General features: G+C 37.2%; 1 protein-coding gene across 2 annotated transcripts in view; it reads left to right on the top strand.

The window, feature by feature from the left end:
• NPAS3 (neuronal PAS domain protein 3) overlaps window positions 1–16,935 on the top strand; it is a 622,845-nt gene that overhangs the window by 170,816 nt on the left and 435,094 nt on the right. For both annotated transcript variants that reach the window (XM_074824597.1, XM_074824598.1), the window contains exon 2: window positions 15,932–16,176. In XM_074824597.1, coding sequence (XP_074680698.1) covers window positions 15,932–16,176 — 245 coding nt within the window. The remainder of the gene's footprint in view (window positions 1–15,931; window positions 16,177–16,935) is intronic.

Consider the following 16,935-nt stretch of genomic DNA (forward strand, 5'->3'; position numbering starts at 1 on the left):
TAGATGTTTTTTCATATTGCAGTATTACAGTTGCTTACCTTTTTTGTAGTAATAGCAACAACTTTAACTGATGCCAGATTATGTATTTATATCAGGGATCAGGCTGCAAATTCATTCTTTTCCAGAGAGGCAGAAAGATCATGTAAAACTGGTGACCACATGTTGACAGGCTGCATGATTTAACAAAACCAGAGGCAATCATTTCAAAGAAAAATGTTTTATTTTCTGCCAGCAGAGTATAATGGAGAGAAATTGGCTGGTATTATTTTTAAAAATTGCTCAAATCACTGTAGTTAGTATAAAATTGTCTCTGGAACTATTTCCTGTAAGTTAACCAGACATATGATTGTATCCTTTCTATTTTGAATACTGAAGCTCAGATTTCATCTGTCTTGTGTAGAGCCCGTCAGGTATAATAGCTCTTTGTGATGGTTCCTTCTTTTCCTCTTTCTTTTCTGTAGCTAAACCCCCACCCACAAACCTAATACAATTGCTGGTTTTAAGGATCACTCAGTAGCTATTACTAGCAGTCTAGCAGTCATTGCACCTCTTTCCTCTTCCGATGAGCCTGTACATCTATCAAAAGGTAAGTTCCAAGACTGACATGGTGTGTTTATGGGTGTATATTGGTTTTATTTCCTCTTGACTCCAAAGTATTTCTGGTTTACCTGACTGAGGTTATCCCAGAGATGACAGGTTTTAAAAAGAGTAAGGTAGCATTTTCAAGCACAACTTCCAGGGCCCCTTTTCACTAGGAGCAGGATTATTCCAACATTCTGTGGTTTTGAAAATCCCACTTTAATTGTTCTGTATGTTTTGAACATCTGTGTGAATAATGGCTTTTGGGGATTATCTCAAGAATTCATACTAAAACCATGTCCATAAGGATATTTTTTGACAGAGGCTCACTTACTGTATGTGTCTTGGTATACTACAGATCCAATACTTGGGCAATGACTTGAAATGGAGAACATGAGCAATGCCACTACTGATGTTTTTGAGGCCTGGATGTACTGTCCATGTTGAGTAACAGTGCTGGTTTGATGGCTAACAACAATCTGAAAGGTTTTCAGCAGCCTTTGAGGAAAAATAATATTTTGCCACCAGCCCATCTGTGACAAAGTTGCTGTTTGCCCTCAGTGATTCACACTGGTGCTCTTAAATACTCTCAGTCCCTGTTCACCTTCACAGATCAGCCTCACAGTGCTGTAGCAGTCAGCACTAGGGAAGATGGCCAAAAAGTTAGGAGGAGAAATGCTAGTCCAAGTCAGATGAGTTTAAAAATGGAGTAATTTTAAAGCATCATGCTGGGCTGAATAGGGAGGGAATAAAGTTGTTTTCATTTTTTAATTTCTTTATTATTAGCATTTATTTATTATTATTACGATGATTGATGGAATTGTTCTGAACAGGTGGCAGTCTGGTCAATCCAAGTGGTCCTTGCTGGGAAACATGGGAGCTTTTCTCTCTGAGGAATTTCAGTTCATTTGGGAAACAGAAAAAAATTAAATCTGGATAAGTGAAAAATGTGTATCTCGTGCTGAGGGAAATTAAGAAACTTTTACAGAATGTCTCTGCTTGTTTCTGAGTTGTGCCATTTTAACCCGGTTCTGCCATTTTACACCAAAAATTCTGAGGTAGTGTAAAAGAAACTCTTGCCTGGTTGTCTTCAGAGCAAGTGATTACTTTACTCCTCAGAAATAAAATGAAGAAACAATTGCAGAGAATCAGTCCAGATTAAGCTGAGATAATTTTACATGCCTAGGAGAAAATATGTTGGTTTCTGGCATTAATGAATTAATGTTTTTCTCTCATTTTACATGCTCTATAGCCTATGGAACTTATCAGATCTGTTTCCATTTCTGAAACATAAATACTGTCATTGGCCAGAAATAACACACAGGGAGAAACACATCACTGACATTGTAGTTCATAGTTATATCTCAGTGTCTCTTTCTTCTGTGAACCCCAAATTGAAAGACTTAATTTTTCTTATGCGTACCAGATCACTGTAGTCAATCGCATAACTTCTCAAAGGGAAGGTTAAAAGGGTGAATTGATCATGGCCTGTAATTACTCAGACAGGAAGAAGAGAGCAGATATTTGGAGTTTCTTTTGTTTAGTGGACAAAGGAATTGCAAGATTCAGTGACTGAAAGCTGAATTCAGCAAAGTTGAAACTGGAAATAAAACACAAAATGGTGAGGCTAATTTAAACATTGCAGCTGCTTAGCTATAGAAATTCTTGTTGGAGTTTCCAGATTAGGATTGATACTTTTGCAAAAGAAACTAGAATTACTGGGCAATGTTATATGGCCTGCCTCATGATGAAGATAGTTCCTAGATAATCATAACTATTCCTGTTTGATCTAGACCTGTGAGACTTTGCAGGGAGGTGCTTTACCTGCTGAGTAATTAAGAGGCCCCTTGAGGCAAGGAGCTTTTCAGAAGTGGACCTTACCTCTGGATCTCACGTTTTTTTATGGGTTGCTGTTGCTCGTGTTTCTTGAGCTCTGTCACTGATTAGCCCTTTCTGAGGAAGTGTTTTTGCAAGGAGCTTTACTACGTGGTGGAGGTGTAGCCTGGGTGACCATTGGGCAGTATTTCAGAGCACTGGTAATTTTAATACATGCAGTCTGATGAATTTAGGATATTGCTACACTTGATGTAGTTGAATATTACTGAAGAAGGTAAGTATTGATTAGGACATGAGATATATGTCTTAACTGTTAAAGCTTTGAGGTTTTTGGTTAAGTGTTGCTTTTTACAGTTTTAGGATTGTAATTGATGATCGACATGTTTTAAGGAAAGGTTCTGGCATATCACTGCTTTGGTCATAAATTACTTGTAGCATCAGATGTACTCTGACTAATTAAACTGGTTTCTGAGGAGAATTGGTTTTGGCTATACCATATCTGAAAACCTTATTTAGAAATGAGATCTGGGTCTGCTACAGGTGCCTGAAAAGTAAAATACTTAGGGACATACCTCCAGCACAGCAATTACCACTCTGTGAGGCAGTTCATGGTCTGGCTTGAGTGCAAAGTTTCTCACAGTAGACTCTTTTTGGCATTTCAGGAAACACGTGAGCCCAGTAATGTGTGTGGCCAGTACTGATACCTGTAAATGGAAGGAGGAGGAAGCTCTTCCTTCTGCAGTCAATGTGGGTTTAATTTTTATCCCGCTGTATCAGAACTGCTGAAAGTATAACAATACCATGTCTTTTTCATATGACCTGTAAGTCTTTGTGTTGCGTACCTAAAATCCACACAGTCATATAACTAAAAAATGGTTCAATGAATTTTTGTTTATCTGCATATAGAATTTAATTCTGGGGACCAGCTGAGAACCAGCATGAAGCCTTTCAACTGAAAGGTTATTTCTTGAAGATAGTTGTAACAGACTGAAGGTAGAATTTCCGTCAACCTGTTACACTTATGCAGTGCTACTATAATGCATTGAAGCATGATGATGCAGGCAGTGGAGTTTTTTTTAATGTTAAATATAAAATTGATTGCTTTCAGGACTAAGCACTTTAACCCTTATGTAGGTTATTTTATTTTTTTATTTGTTCCTTTATTATGAATGGAAGGTGAAATTAAAGAAAGGGGACAATACGGATTTTTTTGTGGGTTTCTTAGGTTTCTGGGTCTCTTTACTGTATTTCATACATTCTGAAGAGGTTATTTTAAGGGCATGATTTAGTTTGAATCTGTGAGATGCACTTTTTAAACTATCTTTTTATGACTAATAAAAGCTGAAAGTTTGTAATTAGAGCTGAGGAGGGACTTGTGGAACACTGCACACTAACATGTTGCTCCATAAGGGTTTTTTTACCAACTTGTAAACTAATGCTAGTTGTGTGCTGGTGGAGACACATAATGTATGGTTGCCTTGATGTTCTCCTTAAAGGCTGGGGAAGGGTTTCCTCTTGCTAGACTAATTGTAAGATTCCGCAGTATTTGGCAAGTCTTTCATGTTCCTTAGGAAGTAAGGATGTGTAAGTATAGCCTAATTCCTCCAAGAAACAGGTAGGAGGTAAAATGCCAACCTTGGAAAATGCATGTTAATACTGGTTTATCGAAGAATGATGGGGGTTTGTGTATTGGTGTGGTTTTAGTTTTGTTGGATTTTTTTAAGTCATTGTTCTGTGTCCAGACCTATGCGCTTGTCTGGTTTTGTTTCTTAAAACTTCATACACTGCTGTAATGCTACCAGTGGTATCTAAGCCATTACTTTAGACTTGAAAAGACAGGTGGCCTAAAAATTGCACATTTTTTTTCTGCTTGATGAATTACTGTTTCCTGGCCACGCTTTTTTTTCCCCCCTAACTTCTTCAGCCCTTCACTGGTGTTTGCGTGAGAGTTACAGAGTTGCTACTTGCCCCAGAGGGTTAAATAGGAAGTAAATAGTCCCTCTGCAAGGGAAGTCAGTGGAGATTGTAGCCTGACATGAAATATGTAAGCAATAATAAAAGTTATTTCACTGGTGGTACATGTGAGAGAGACACCTGCTTGTGAAAACCTTTCTGTCTTGTGCTTACTGAAATTAATTTACACTAAACTGCTCAGGATTCAAGCTAGGGGGCTAGAAGTGAAAGGCCTTGCAGCTCACGCATGCTCTACTGAGGCACTGTTTCAACAGCTAATGCTGCACCTTGGAGAGTGGAGCTTGTGCTTCTGGAAAAATCAACTTCAGTAAATCCATCAGTGAGCTTCTGGAGACTTGCACAGGCAGCAGGGTCTCCCTAAGACTGCAAAAGAAAAATTTTGTATGCACTGCTTTGTTTTGAGCATTCGACAAATGTATCTACACCACCACCCAGACTGGTTGTTGAATAATTTTTTTTTTTTTTTTTTTTTTTTTTTTTAGAGGTACTGGAGGTATTTTCAAACTAGGTAGCTTGAGTATCAATGACAGTGATCTCTATCAGTACAGGTTTTATCACAGGCAGCAAAAAACATGCAGGGCTCAGGGCTGACATTGGTTGTGTAGCTCATTGTCCGTCCTGTTGAAGTTATATTGTTGCCAGTTTTAAGATAGCTCGGTTGTGTCTTTGTAAACTGCGGTAGCTCCTTTGGATTGCAGTGCCAGTGTATCCTATATCCCTTCAATGATTCTTCACAAAAGGTCTTTTCAGGACTCCTATTGGTAGGGTTTGAAACTACAGCTTGCGTATGTTCAGCGTAGGCCCATCAGTGTAAGCATAACTTTTGGATGGGAACGAGAGAATTATGAGATGATGAGGATGGTAATTGTAAGAGTGGGTAAGCATATTATTTCCTTCAGAATGGGTCTTGGTGTTGTAGTAGTTGAGAACACACCACCAAGATATTATTTATGTGGCAGCAGTAGAAGAGAGAGTTTGGAATTCTTGCCTTTTTTTTCCTGGCTCTGGGAACTAAATTGGAGCGGATAGTTACAGAAAGCACAGCCAACTCTAACAAAATCCCTATTTAGGTCATCTGTAAAGAGTAAACATGGGATGTCTGAATGCAACGTTGTGCTCTTAGGCCTTTTGGCAGGAGGAAAACTTCATGGTATAGATATACTACCTTGTGCAGACAGTTTTTATTAAAAAAAAAAAAAAAAATCTCTTTACCTGTGCAGTTGTTTGTGCTAGTGCTAACACTGGTAAAATAATGTTATGGAAAATAATGGCCATAGGTAATATAAATGTTCCAGCAAGAATTTCTGAAATAGCTCTGACATAGGTGAGAAAAATAGCAGCTGTTTACTCATTCTTTAAAATATTAATTCAGAACCAGATCAAAAACCCCTATTCTGAAGAGTTCCTTCTTAAAGACAGTACTCGCAAGAGGAGTATAATCAGAAATTTGGATTACATTTGTTAATTTCAGAGTGATTTATTTATGTAGTAACTGCTACTTAGCCCAAAGTGTAAAGCTTATATTTAAACTGCGATATGGTATATACCATATTTAATACGGTATATGAGATAGCTTTAGTCCAGGTTCTCCAAATACGCTCTCTGGCTTTGCAGTTTAAAGTACTACGTTTACCTCAAGCAGGTAGATGTGACATGTCATGACTTTACACCTCTCTTGTCCTCTTGTTTTTCCCACATCACATATTGGGTGCAGTTTTTCACATATTTGTGAGATTGCTAACATTCAGGGCTATAGTCACAATCTGGCAACAGTGTACCTGTGCTGTTTCTTTGGTTACCCATAGAAATGCTATAGTAAAATTGCACTTTTCATCTTAATGCTGAATAAATTACTTCTTTACATATTTGGTAATATATTCTCTTGTCACATAACTCTTGTTATTGTTAATTGGAATTGCTTATGCTCATTGAGGGAGGAATACTTTTCATCCTGTTTTGAATGAAAATCTGTAATCTTGAATTTGTTTCTAAACTTCAGTCATGAGGAGAGCAGTGCAGGAAATTGCTGCTGTTCCACCAAATTAGCTTCTCAGATATCCTTTTAATTGGAGACCATAACTCAGGTTCTTAGTATTTTAGGAAGCTGAACAATACAAATTGAAATACAGATATTTCCAGTAAGGGTTCAGTTCAAAGAAGGCTTTTATACACAGATGAGTCTGCTAACAAATAGCATGTCATATGATAATGAGACCATGTTTTCTTCCGCAGTTTCACATTTCCTAACTGCACTGCTGTGAAATAAGTGGAGTGTTTATCTACTCTCTCTTAAACTGACAAATCTCTGCTAGGGACGAGTGTGCCCACTATAGACAGAACGTAGGTATACAAAAAAAAAAGTCTAAACTCTCAATCAGAAACACACCACTTCTAAATGCAATATATTACACTTGTTCAGAACATTCATTTCCGTCAAAGTATTCTGTTTTTAATGTAAAGACTTCAATTTATGTTTAAGAACAAGCAAACTATAGTACTTTGACAGCCGTTCACACTTAATTTCTTTGCATTAAACCAACAGCATTCTTTTCCACAAACATCTATTGTTAGGACAATGCTCTCAGACGGAATTTATGAGAAATGGAATTATGTTACCAAGGAGATAGCATTTACTATAATGAAGAGTAGATCCTAGAAAATGGCCCCTTTTACAGCAGCTCAGAACAGAGCCACAAAAGCAATTGATTGGTCTTGGCATTTAGTCTTATATCAGCTGTGTCATCCATAGCTTCAGGAGTGAGAACACTAATCTGAAGTGACATTTCTGTTCTGGCGGGCTTTTCTGCCCTGATGAAAGCAATTACTTCATTCCTAAATGATAATTTGCAGGAGTTTCAACCACTTTAATTGATAATTTTTTGTTCTGAGAAGTTCAATTGTGAAGTGATTAGCTGATTTGGTAAATAGAAATTTAAGGTGTGAAATGTACAAGTTGCTCCAAGGTAAAGGGCTGTTTATTGGGTTATTGCAAAATTGCTTGATAAAACTGCAGTTTCTCTATTATCATGAGTCTGGCAATTGCTTAGTTCAACATAGCAAGAAAAAAAGATCAAAACGCTAGTGTTCTGATTCTAGAGTTTGGGTTTGAACTGGTGTATCACAGCTCACTTAATTGTTGCTGTATCAAAGTACAAAGGTTGTGTAGGATGGCGAATTTGTAATCCTTAAAAACCTGCCAGGTTCCTATTATTATGTTCTAATGACTCACTTTGGAAGTAAATCCTGTTATTTAAACGTTGCAATGGAGGTGCTTATTGGTAATAAAATATTCAATTTAATGATTAGTTCAAGCATACGCAAACCTTTTCCTTGAACCACATTTACATATTGAAAATAAAAGAAAAGAAACCTCTTCTGTCAAACAACCACCCCTAAAAAGCAACCTCAGGTCTCACTGATATAATAAAAAGCTTTTTTTCATAAATTGCACATTATTTTTACAATAATTGTTAAAGCACAGTTGGCAAAACATATTTTTTCTATCTACAAGGAAAAGAGGCTTTTTAATAGAAACCAGTTCTGTGATATTTTCCTATATAGTGAAAAAATAATGGTCATTTCACGTATTAAATGAGAAATATAAAGCAAAAATGAAGGTCAAACTGATTTAGCACATCAAACAGTCTTTGTCAGCCAAGCTTAATATATCCTGAGTTTGTGGAACAAATGAAATTTTGCTGCTATGTTACACTTTGCTTCCAAACAACCATTACAACTGGTTTTATATATTGTGTGAGCATCAGACCATCAAACAGTGCATCTTTACTGACGTGTTGCTGCAGTGATGATCTACAGCAGCAATCTGCCATTTATATAAGGGCAAAATGTGCATCTATATTTAGTTGTGAAATTGGCCTATTATACTCTTGATGTTTACAGAGGCTAACATAAATTAATGATGACAGCTATGAGCAGTGCATTAGTTAAGCAGCAGAGTTTTTACCTTGAACTTGAAGGTTCCAGCTTTAACTTCCAGCATACACTATACAGCTTTCTTCACACATTAAATTAAATTTCTTCTGAAAACATTAATTTTTCTTGGACAGCATTAAATGGCTTCAATTTGTGGACTATGCCATTGATGATAATGTCAGATAATGGTTTCGTTTACATTTTTGGCAAACTTTTGCCCTGTAAGAATGGTGATATTTGTGGTGTGGCAAAAATGAATGCCTCACAGAAGTGTTTGCTCATTGAAAGGGTCTGATTTGACTGACTTTGAACTTAGTCAGATGTCAGATATCCCTTGTCTGATGAAAAGAACAGTTTGAGGAAGCAGTGTGGCTCACTAGGTTATGTACTGCACTTTCACCTGAAAGTCTCCTCATGCAGCTCATGTCAGAGCAAGTATAGATACTGTAGTAGCTATAGATTCCAGTTAACTATGACCACAGATCTGACAAGTATGCAGGTGTTCAAAGGTTCACAAGTTAAAATGCTGAAGTCTTTGATGAATTTTTGATGGATGAATTTTTAATACAGGTCGACCTTTTTCCTTTGAGGCTGCATGCTAGATTAATTGATAAATAGTGAGCCTGAGCAATGTTCGGATCTCCTAAGCAAACAAGTAGAAAAATCCATAAAAATCTGCTGTCTGACTTCTCAGACGTAATTAAAAAAGAAAGCAGGTAAACTTTAATGTGGCTTTTGATTCTCCTGCTTTCCTCTTTTTGGGAGGTTTTACCCTCACAAAAGTACTCTTCTCTTTTAAGCAGCATAACTGGTTTTTATTAGTCTTGAAGTTCTTGTGCTCTTAGTTCAGAAACAATCTGTGTGAAAAGGAAGTCTACGAATAGGACAGCAGAAAAAAAGAAAAGCAAAGAAAGGGAGAAAACATCAAGTCAAAAAGTTACCTTAAAAGAAAAAATTCCCCAAAGATAGCAATATACTGTGTAGAAATTAAAGGTAAACATATTAACATGTTTTCAGTATCAGTTTTTCAACTAATTGAGTTAGTTTTAGGAAGTTGGAGAGGATTATTTCTTCTTTTAATTCACATCTACAGGAACGCTAGCTCTCTTGCTTCATTCTTTTATACTTACTTGTGTCTATTGTAATGAAAAAATACCCAGTTTCATGCATATTTGTGAGCTCTCTAGGTCATAACATTTAGAAAAACAGAGCAATAACAAACAATCTTGACAATAGGAGGCATTTTAGGCTCCTGCTGCCACCAGTGGTGATGCTTGACTTGCTAGACTGGATTTTCAATTGCACCATGTGCAGTTATGTAGTGCAGGTTGCTCTGCTTTACTTCCTCCATCTTTTCCCCAGTCTAAATCTTTTTTTGGAGTCTGAAAATGTACACTGCTGTTCAGATGAACGTCCACTTGGACTGAACGCTGTTTCTGAGATGTCATTATTAACAAACACTTTTGAAAAATCCTCAGGCATAAGAAGAGTCACGTAGAAGCAAAATAAATAAATAAATATTTCAAAAAATTAGGTCATTTCAATATTGATGCTGTTCCATTCTTTGAACTTCTAATTAAGTGTAATTGTCCTGTGAGATCAGTGAAATGAAAATAGATTTTTATAGGCCAGAATATGGCCCATGGGTGGCCACCTATAGGTGGACTTGGTCATTATCTTAATGAATTGTCCAGGCATTAAAAGTCAGCTTTTCTATGTATCCATTGTTATAAATGGGCTTAACTGCCCTCACTGTTTGCACTGGTCAGCTTGAAGCCCCAGAAAAGACACTCCTTAAGAATGTGGCTGAGGGAACAGGTAATAGACTATTGCTGTAATAGGTCAGAGTTTATAAACCTCCATATTAGTTAAATGGTCATACTGATCCACTACATTGCATTGATAGAAATACAGAAATGATTTGAGTAGGTTATTTAAAAAAGGGGAAGGGATCAAAAGTTGATCTAAATATAAAAATGTCCAAAGTATTATAATACCGTATTAACACAGAATAAGGTAAGAACAAGATAAGAGGATCTTTCTAGTGTATCTCAGAGCTGCACAAATGCACACCTATGCACTCCAAAGCAGCATAAATTTATTTCCTTATATAATACTACAACTAAACTCAATAGCAAGTAAGCATTCTTCTGTTCTTTATGTTGGAAAACAATGTATACAGAAGGACATATGTAATTGAAAGTCTTTTCAAGAGGTTGATGGGGTTGGATCACTTGGCTCCAGTCCATTTTTTTTTTTTTTTTTTTTGTCCCAGATTCACTGCATGCTCTAATGTTCCACATCCTTTCCATATATCTGATTTCTTTTCTGTGAAATGGATATAACATCTGTCTGACTACGGCCTTTGGAGAGTTGGATAACATTTATAGTGGACCTTTTGATCCTTGAATTTAAAAGATAGACTAATATAAAAATACACTCACACATATTGCTTCATTCTCTTTAAAGCTTGTTATAAACATTATTAGATATTGTTAAGTGTTATTGTTGTACTGTATCTGGTTTTGCTGCTACTAATCCATATTGTTGATAGAGGCTTAAGAAATTTGCTAGTGGTCGATAACAGCTGAATTAACAAGTATGATATTGTTCAGTATTACAGGAAGTACTCTGTTCTCATATACTGTTGCGCTTGTTTCTCCTGAAATCAGGGAGTATTTCAATAGAGTTATTAAGAATACTGTGCATCTTCTGTGAGAGTTTGCCATACTTCTCTGCTTGTAGTTAATGAACATGAGCAAAAATGATGATGAAACTCTGCAGATAAGCTGGCTGTTGGCTGAGCCATTATATCTGGAGCTCAGCAGCCTGTCTGTCCCTCAAACCTTGTTTTATGGCCATCGCCCCCAGTCCAATCTCTATTTATGATGAGTACAGTGAGGGTACCATAAAACCCCACTGGTACTGTTATGTAGGGCTGAGCAGGGGAAGACGGGTATCTCTGAGAAGCCTTGCTTTGGGGGTCTTGCCTGCATCGGGTTTAAGAGAACAGTGTAGGTGAAATATAAATGTGAGCTGCCGTTCTAAAACTGGACAAGTCTGTGATATATCTGCTTCCAAGCGGTATTTTGAAGTTGCAGACAGAAATATTTATTTGTAACCACAACCATTCCCCTGTTTTCATTCAAAATGCAAACTCACGGAATTAAATTATTTCACTGATTTTTTTTACTGCCCAAACCGAGACACAGAAGTGAGGTATTGATATGCTAAAAAATCCTTGCTAATGTAGGTCAGTGCATCTGTTGATATGCTGTAACATGTTTGATTGCCATTATATGCTGCAAAAATTAGGAGCTGTGATTGTCCTATCTTTAAAGTGACAGGTGGTGATCTGCCAGACATGTGGAGGTTGTGGGTGTGCACACAAATATGGATGCATATATATGTTTATGAATATAAAATATATAAAATGATGTGAAATAAAATATGAAGCAGGTTAAACTTGGTATGACCACAAGCACAATGAAATCACAAGTGAGTTATGAGTACCAATAAAACTTTTATGCAACACCATATTATTGTGTCTTCTGCATCTGATGTGTCTTCAAGAGAAAAATCTACTTTAGAAATGTTGAGTACACCATTTTAAAATTATATGGTAGTATTTATTGTACCCTTTCATCTGTAAAAGCCAGACCCCCTTTATATCAGTCCATCTGGAAAGCCCTAAAAGGAAAAATAATATATATTTTAGAAACCTACTATCTATAATAGCATTAGTTTTCTAGCCATTAAATATCCTGTTTATATGATACTGCATCTCAAAATTATCAGGAGCTGGCAGCTGGAAAGCTCTTCATCTTCTTTAGTGGACTCTGTATATGGAAATTCTTTGAGAAGTGTGTTCTTAAGGGAACACATGAAGTTTCACCATTGTATGGTGACATCATCCCTTGATATCTTAGTGATGCACTCTGATCCGATTATCTGAGCACCTTCCCCTTCTCCACAGAAGGCAAAGAGGGAGCAATATTTATATCCTTCGGGTATATTTCTCACTGTTACTTTCTTGGTACTGTGGATATAACATCTGTAGATTTGCTTGTCTGTTGGGGCACCTTCTCTGTCATGTAAGAGCTCTTACATATATGATGCTTGCTTTCTTGGTGCTTTCTGAATGTTTTTGAAATCCACTTAGTAAACATGGGTATCATTTCCCACGCATTTATTTTTCTCATTAGCAGGAGACCCTGCGAGTATTTCTAAGTCTTTGCAGCCTGATACTCTAGCAAGTTCATTTGTACCAAGAACCACCTCTAATCCCAGTGTCATATGACAGGATCCAAGATGAGTTTTGCTCCTGTGTCAGCACCACTGCTTTCTGTTGTGTATTTTGCTCTGTTAAGAGCATCTCATGATGAAGCTGATGTTGCCTATCAGAATCGCAGGTGCCAGAGAGGATTAACAAGTGATGATTAGGTCATACCTAATGAATTCCTGCATCCTACTGAGGAAATCACTGTTCCCAAATTAAGGACCCATTGTATAAGCATAACTGCAGTGTCCAATGCCACAAGAGTATTTCCCTAGTGGAATTGTGTAGAGTAGAAATTAGGACTTGTGTGCACATTTTGACAGACACCATTTCTAAATTTATCTTAATGCACTGATGCCAAGAGAAGAGGGCTACAAGTTACAAACTCCTTGACTTGAGTCACTCGGTGAAGCTTCCGCAAATGACAATATACCAACTGGCTGGGAGAAAAAAATGTGTTATTGATAATACTGTTTGTCAGGAGGTTTTTTTGTATGTCAGCTCCCCATCCCTTTTACTTTGGGATTTTTTTTTATTGTAAAAGTTTCGAATACACATAGGTGGCTTTTGAAGGATGTTGTCTACTTACACAGGTAGCCTCGCTTTTAAGCTTAACTGACTTCCGTTGCAAACTGTTAGTAATCCAGTAATGCATTATATAAATTTACATTGCAATATATTATTCAATTTCAGCAATCTCCTGAAGCCTATACAGGACTTGTAAACTGTGGATTCGGTCCTTGGTGTTGCTAAGGAACATTCTGTCACCATTCGATTTCTTACTTTTTCAGAAGTGGCTGGGATCTGTAATATTTCTGATTTGTTTTACCAGGGGTCTCCAAAAAGCCCACTTCTTATACGGGGTATAATTAGGTGCTTTGAAAAGAAGGTATGAACCTCTTGGTGCAGACTTTCAGGATAGATCTAGAATCTCAACTCCTCTGGATTTGTCAGAATTGATTTGGGGACTTGAGGTCTTCAGGCTTGTCTTCTGGAGAAAAGAAGTGTGATGACAAATAGTAAAGGCCATCCCTCGTGCCATGAAAATGAGCTTTCACTTGCAAACAATTGGGCAGAGACACTTGCCTGCCTCTGCCTTATGTTACTGTTGTGGGTATTTAACTTGCATAGGGTATCTTACCTCACTGAAAGTAATTGTACAGTTCACACCTCACAGAGCTGTAGCTTCCAGGTTTCTGCATATACATAAAATATTTCTATCAGCCATATTTAATGCACCTTTTGAGGGATTTTACACATCTGTAAAATTTGAAATTGGACAGAGATGCATCTGTAAATGCATTGCATTGCATTTCAAATGCGTTGTGAAATCTTGTTTTTCAGCTACCTTTATTCTAGAATGTGGCTTAAAATGTAGCTGCTAGTGGTCTACATAGAGTACATAAAGACAAGTATGTGCCTTAATGTGGGATTCAGTAGGATGGTCTGTCTTTACCTGTGGGTAAGGACGTGTCATTTCCTCCTGTATCTTTATTTCACCATCTCTATTTCTTAGCCAGGCTGTCTTTTTAAATATAATTAATGTTAGTGTAGAATTGTGTAGGGAATATAATCTGTTAAGCATTCTCAGGGAAGTGTGATGGAGGGATTTCATTTGTGTTTTAAGGGTCCAGTTGATCTGCCCTTTCAAGTCTGAGGTGGCAGAGACAGCCATGAAAATGCATTTGGCTAAGAATATTAAAATAAGAGAACCTCTGTAGTTTAAATTATTTCTAAATTAGAAAGATAGGTAAATAAGAGGTCTCAGAATCATGATATTAGATCCGTGTGCCTTCATATGCCAGAGTGCTTTTGTAGATCTGGCTTTTATGGTTTTTTTTCTTTTTTGTTTTTTTTTTTGTTTGTTTGTTGTTGATAAAATCCAGGGTTTCAGGAAGGGTTGTGGAAGCTTGAGAGAGAAGTGTTTGCTGTTCCATTATACACTGGTTGAATTCTAGCTTTGTTGTAAACCAGTGACTAGTTAATGGAATTGTGGCTGTAACTTCATCCGATTAATAAGTAAACAAATAAAGGAGAGGAAGGAGAGACTTTGTGAGGGACAAGAATAGTCTCTACTCGCTTTACGCAGTGATGGACAGACATCAACCCCAGCATCAGCACCAACCTCTGTGCAGCAAGGCAGAGGTTTGGTCAAGCTTATCATATCCTGAGTTGAACACTGTCTCAAAAAAAAAAAAAAAAAAGTTTAAAACCTCTCATTAAAACCAAAAGAGGCATTATCTGTTCTTTGTACTACCTAGACATTGACTCCTAATCTTTTGGGAATGTGCTGTAAATTTCTTTGTCTGCCCTAAACCACACAACAAAAAACTTAATCCATTTTTCCTTGCAAAGCTGTATTATTATATATTGAAAACAACTGAAAGTTGAGTTTCCTTTCAGCTTCAGGGAAGGATCAGGAGAAAGACCCCAGTGGTTACCTGCTGTCATCACAATGTGCATTCATCAATTTTACACCAAGTAAACAAATAGCCCAGGAGTAAAATCTGATTTACCTTTAGATGTTGCATATGGGTGGTAGCATGTGATACATTGATGCAACAGGACTAAACTAATGTCTTTGCATTTCCACCTGCTCGGTGTAAAGCAGAAGGTCCATTCTGATCAAAACGTTGTCAGTCCAACACGTATGTGGTAGTGAATTACAATCAGGAATGTGGAGCACACAACTATGTTAACTACTTGCTCACCCCTTTGACAAAGTTTGCTGTTCCCACAGCAAGGACAGCTGAACAGCTCATAAAGAGCAGCTTCATGAAATCCAGGAAGGTTTATGTTATTACGCCAGACTTAAACTTCTGTGTCTCAGAAAGTACTGTACAACCTGTTTGGTCATCTTGGCTGCACTGCAACCGCTGTCAGAGATCGTACACACTTCAGTCATCTGCTTTTAACCTCCTTTCCCAGGAGTCATAATTTGGCACAAATTTAGACAAAATGGGGTTACAGTAGGTCAGGAGAAGCAACAGCATCTATGCGGGTAAACCCCACATGTACACAGCATTCTTGGGAATCTTTTCTTGCAACTGGCAGCAGAAAAAGGAAGGGCAGGCTAAGAAGAAAGTGGCTGAAATGAGTTTGGAGTAGTTAATATGTTGGCTGCCACTGGAACTCAAATATTATCATACATTTTAATCATTCAAAGACTGGAGTACCATTAACTGTATCCTGAAGTCTGTACGTCCATACACAACAACATTTTGAATATGTAGTAATTTGTATAGGAGACCAGCAGTGAAAAAGCAGATTGGTTAAATGTGACAGGATACTAATATTGATGAATGCCCTACTTTGCTTATTTTCTTTCAGTTTACAAGCTTTGAGGAAGGAAAAGTCCCGAGATGCTGCTCGCTCTCGCCGGGGAAAGGAGAATTTTGAATTCTATGAGTTGGCAAAGTTGTTGCCACTGCCTGCAGCCATTACCAGCCAGCTTGACAAGGCATCCATCATCCGACTTACAATTAGCTACCTGAAAATGAGGGACTTTGCTAATCAAGGCGATCCTCCATGGAACTTGAGAATGGAAGGACCTCCACCTAATACATCAGTAAAAGGTATGGAGTAAATATATTGTACAGTATCGAATATGGCAGCCTTTAGTAACCTCTAAATTGAAATTTTTACCATCATCCTCTCTTCTTTCCCTGCATATCAAATCCTTTAAAGGGATACAAATGTGGAAAACTGAGGTCTGCATGAGAAAGACACCATGTGAAGGTGAAATTAAACGTCTTATTTTTATTTTATATTCAACATCGAACCTATTGATGTAACTATTACGGCTGTAATTCTTCTGGGTGACGTAGACTAAATTGTTTCAAGTTATTTAGCGATGATTGTGTTGCTTTGTTTTAGTATTTTATATAAGGATGTGTTTGAGAGGAGCATGGCATTATTCCTTGGTTTGAGGACTCAATCTCTTAATTGTCTGGCTAAACCTTAAAGGTCAAATCATGTATTTCTGAAGTTTGAGAGCATTGCATCCAAATTTTTAAATCTGCAGGTTATGGATTAGGGTTTATCGTCTTATAATGTGTATAGAAATTGTTTTGACTTCTGAGCCAGTTGGCATCTATCAACATTTCAGCCAAAACAGACTGTTTTAAATATTAAACACCCTCCTTTCATGCTGAAACAAGCAGCTGGGCAGCAAAATCAATGCTTTAGACATGAGTTGCCATGAAAGTCAGGTAATAGAGGAATCAGTTCTTTTAGAGGCTGTATGCATGTTGGTCCCAAATAGTGTTTCCAATTACTTGTGTAAACTGGACATTTTTTTGTAACTTTTTTTTTATTCTTGCTACTTATGTAGA

Source organism: Strix aluco, chromosome 4 (genome assembly GCF_031877795.1).
Source record: "Strix aluco isolate bStrAlu1 chromosome 4, bStrAlu1.hap1, whole genome shotgun sequence".
Classification (NCBI taxonomy): domain Eukaryota; kingdom Metazoa; phylum Chordata; class Aves; order Strigiformes; family Strigidae; genus Strix; species Strix aluco.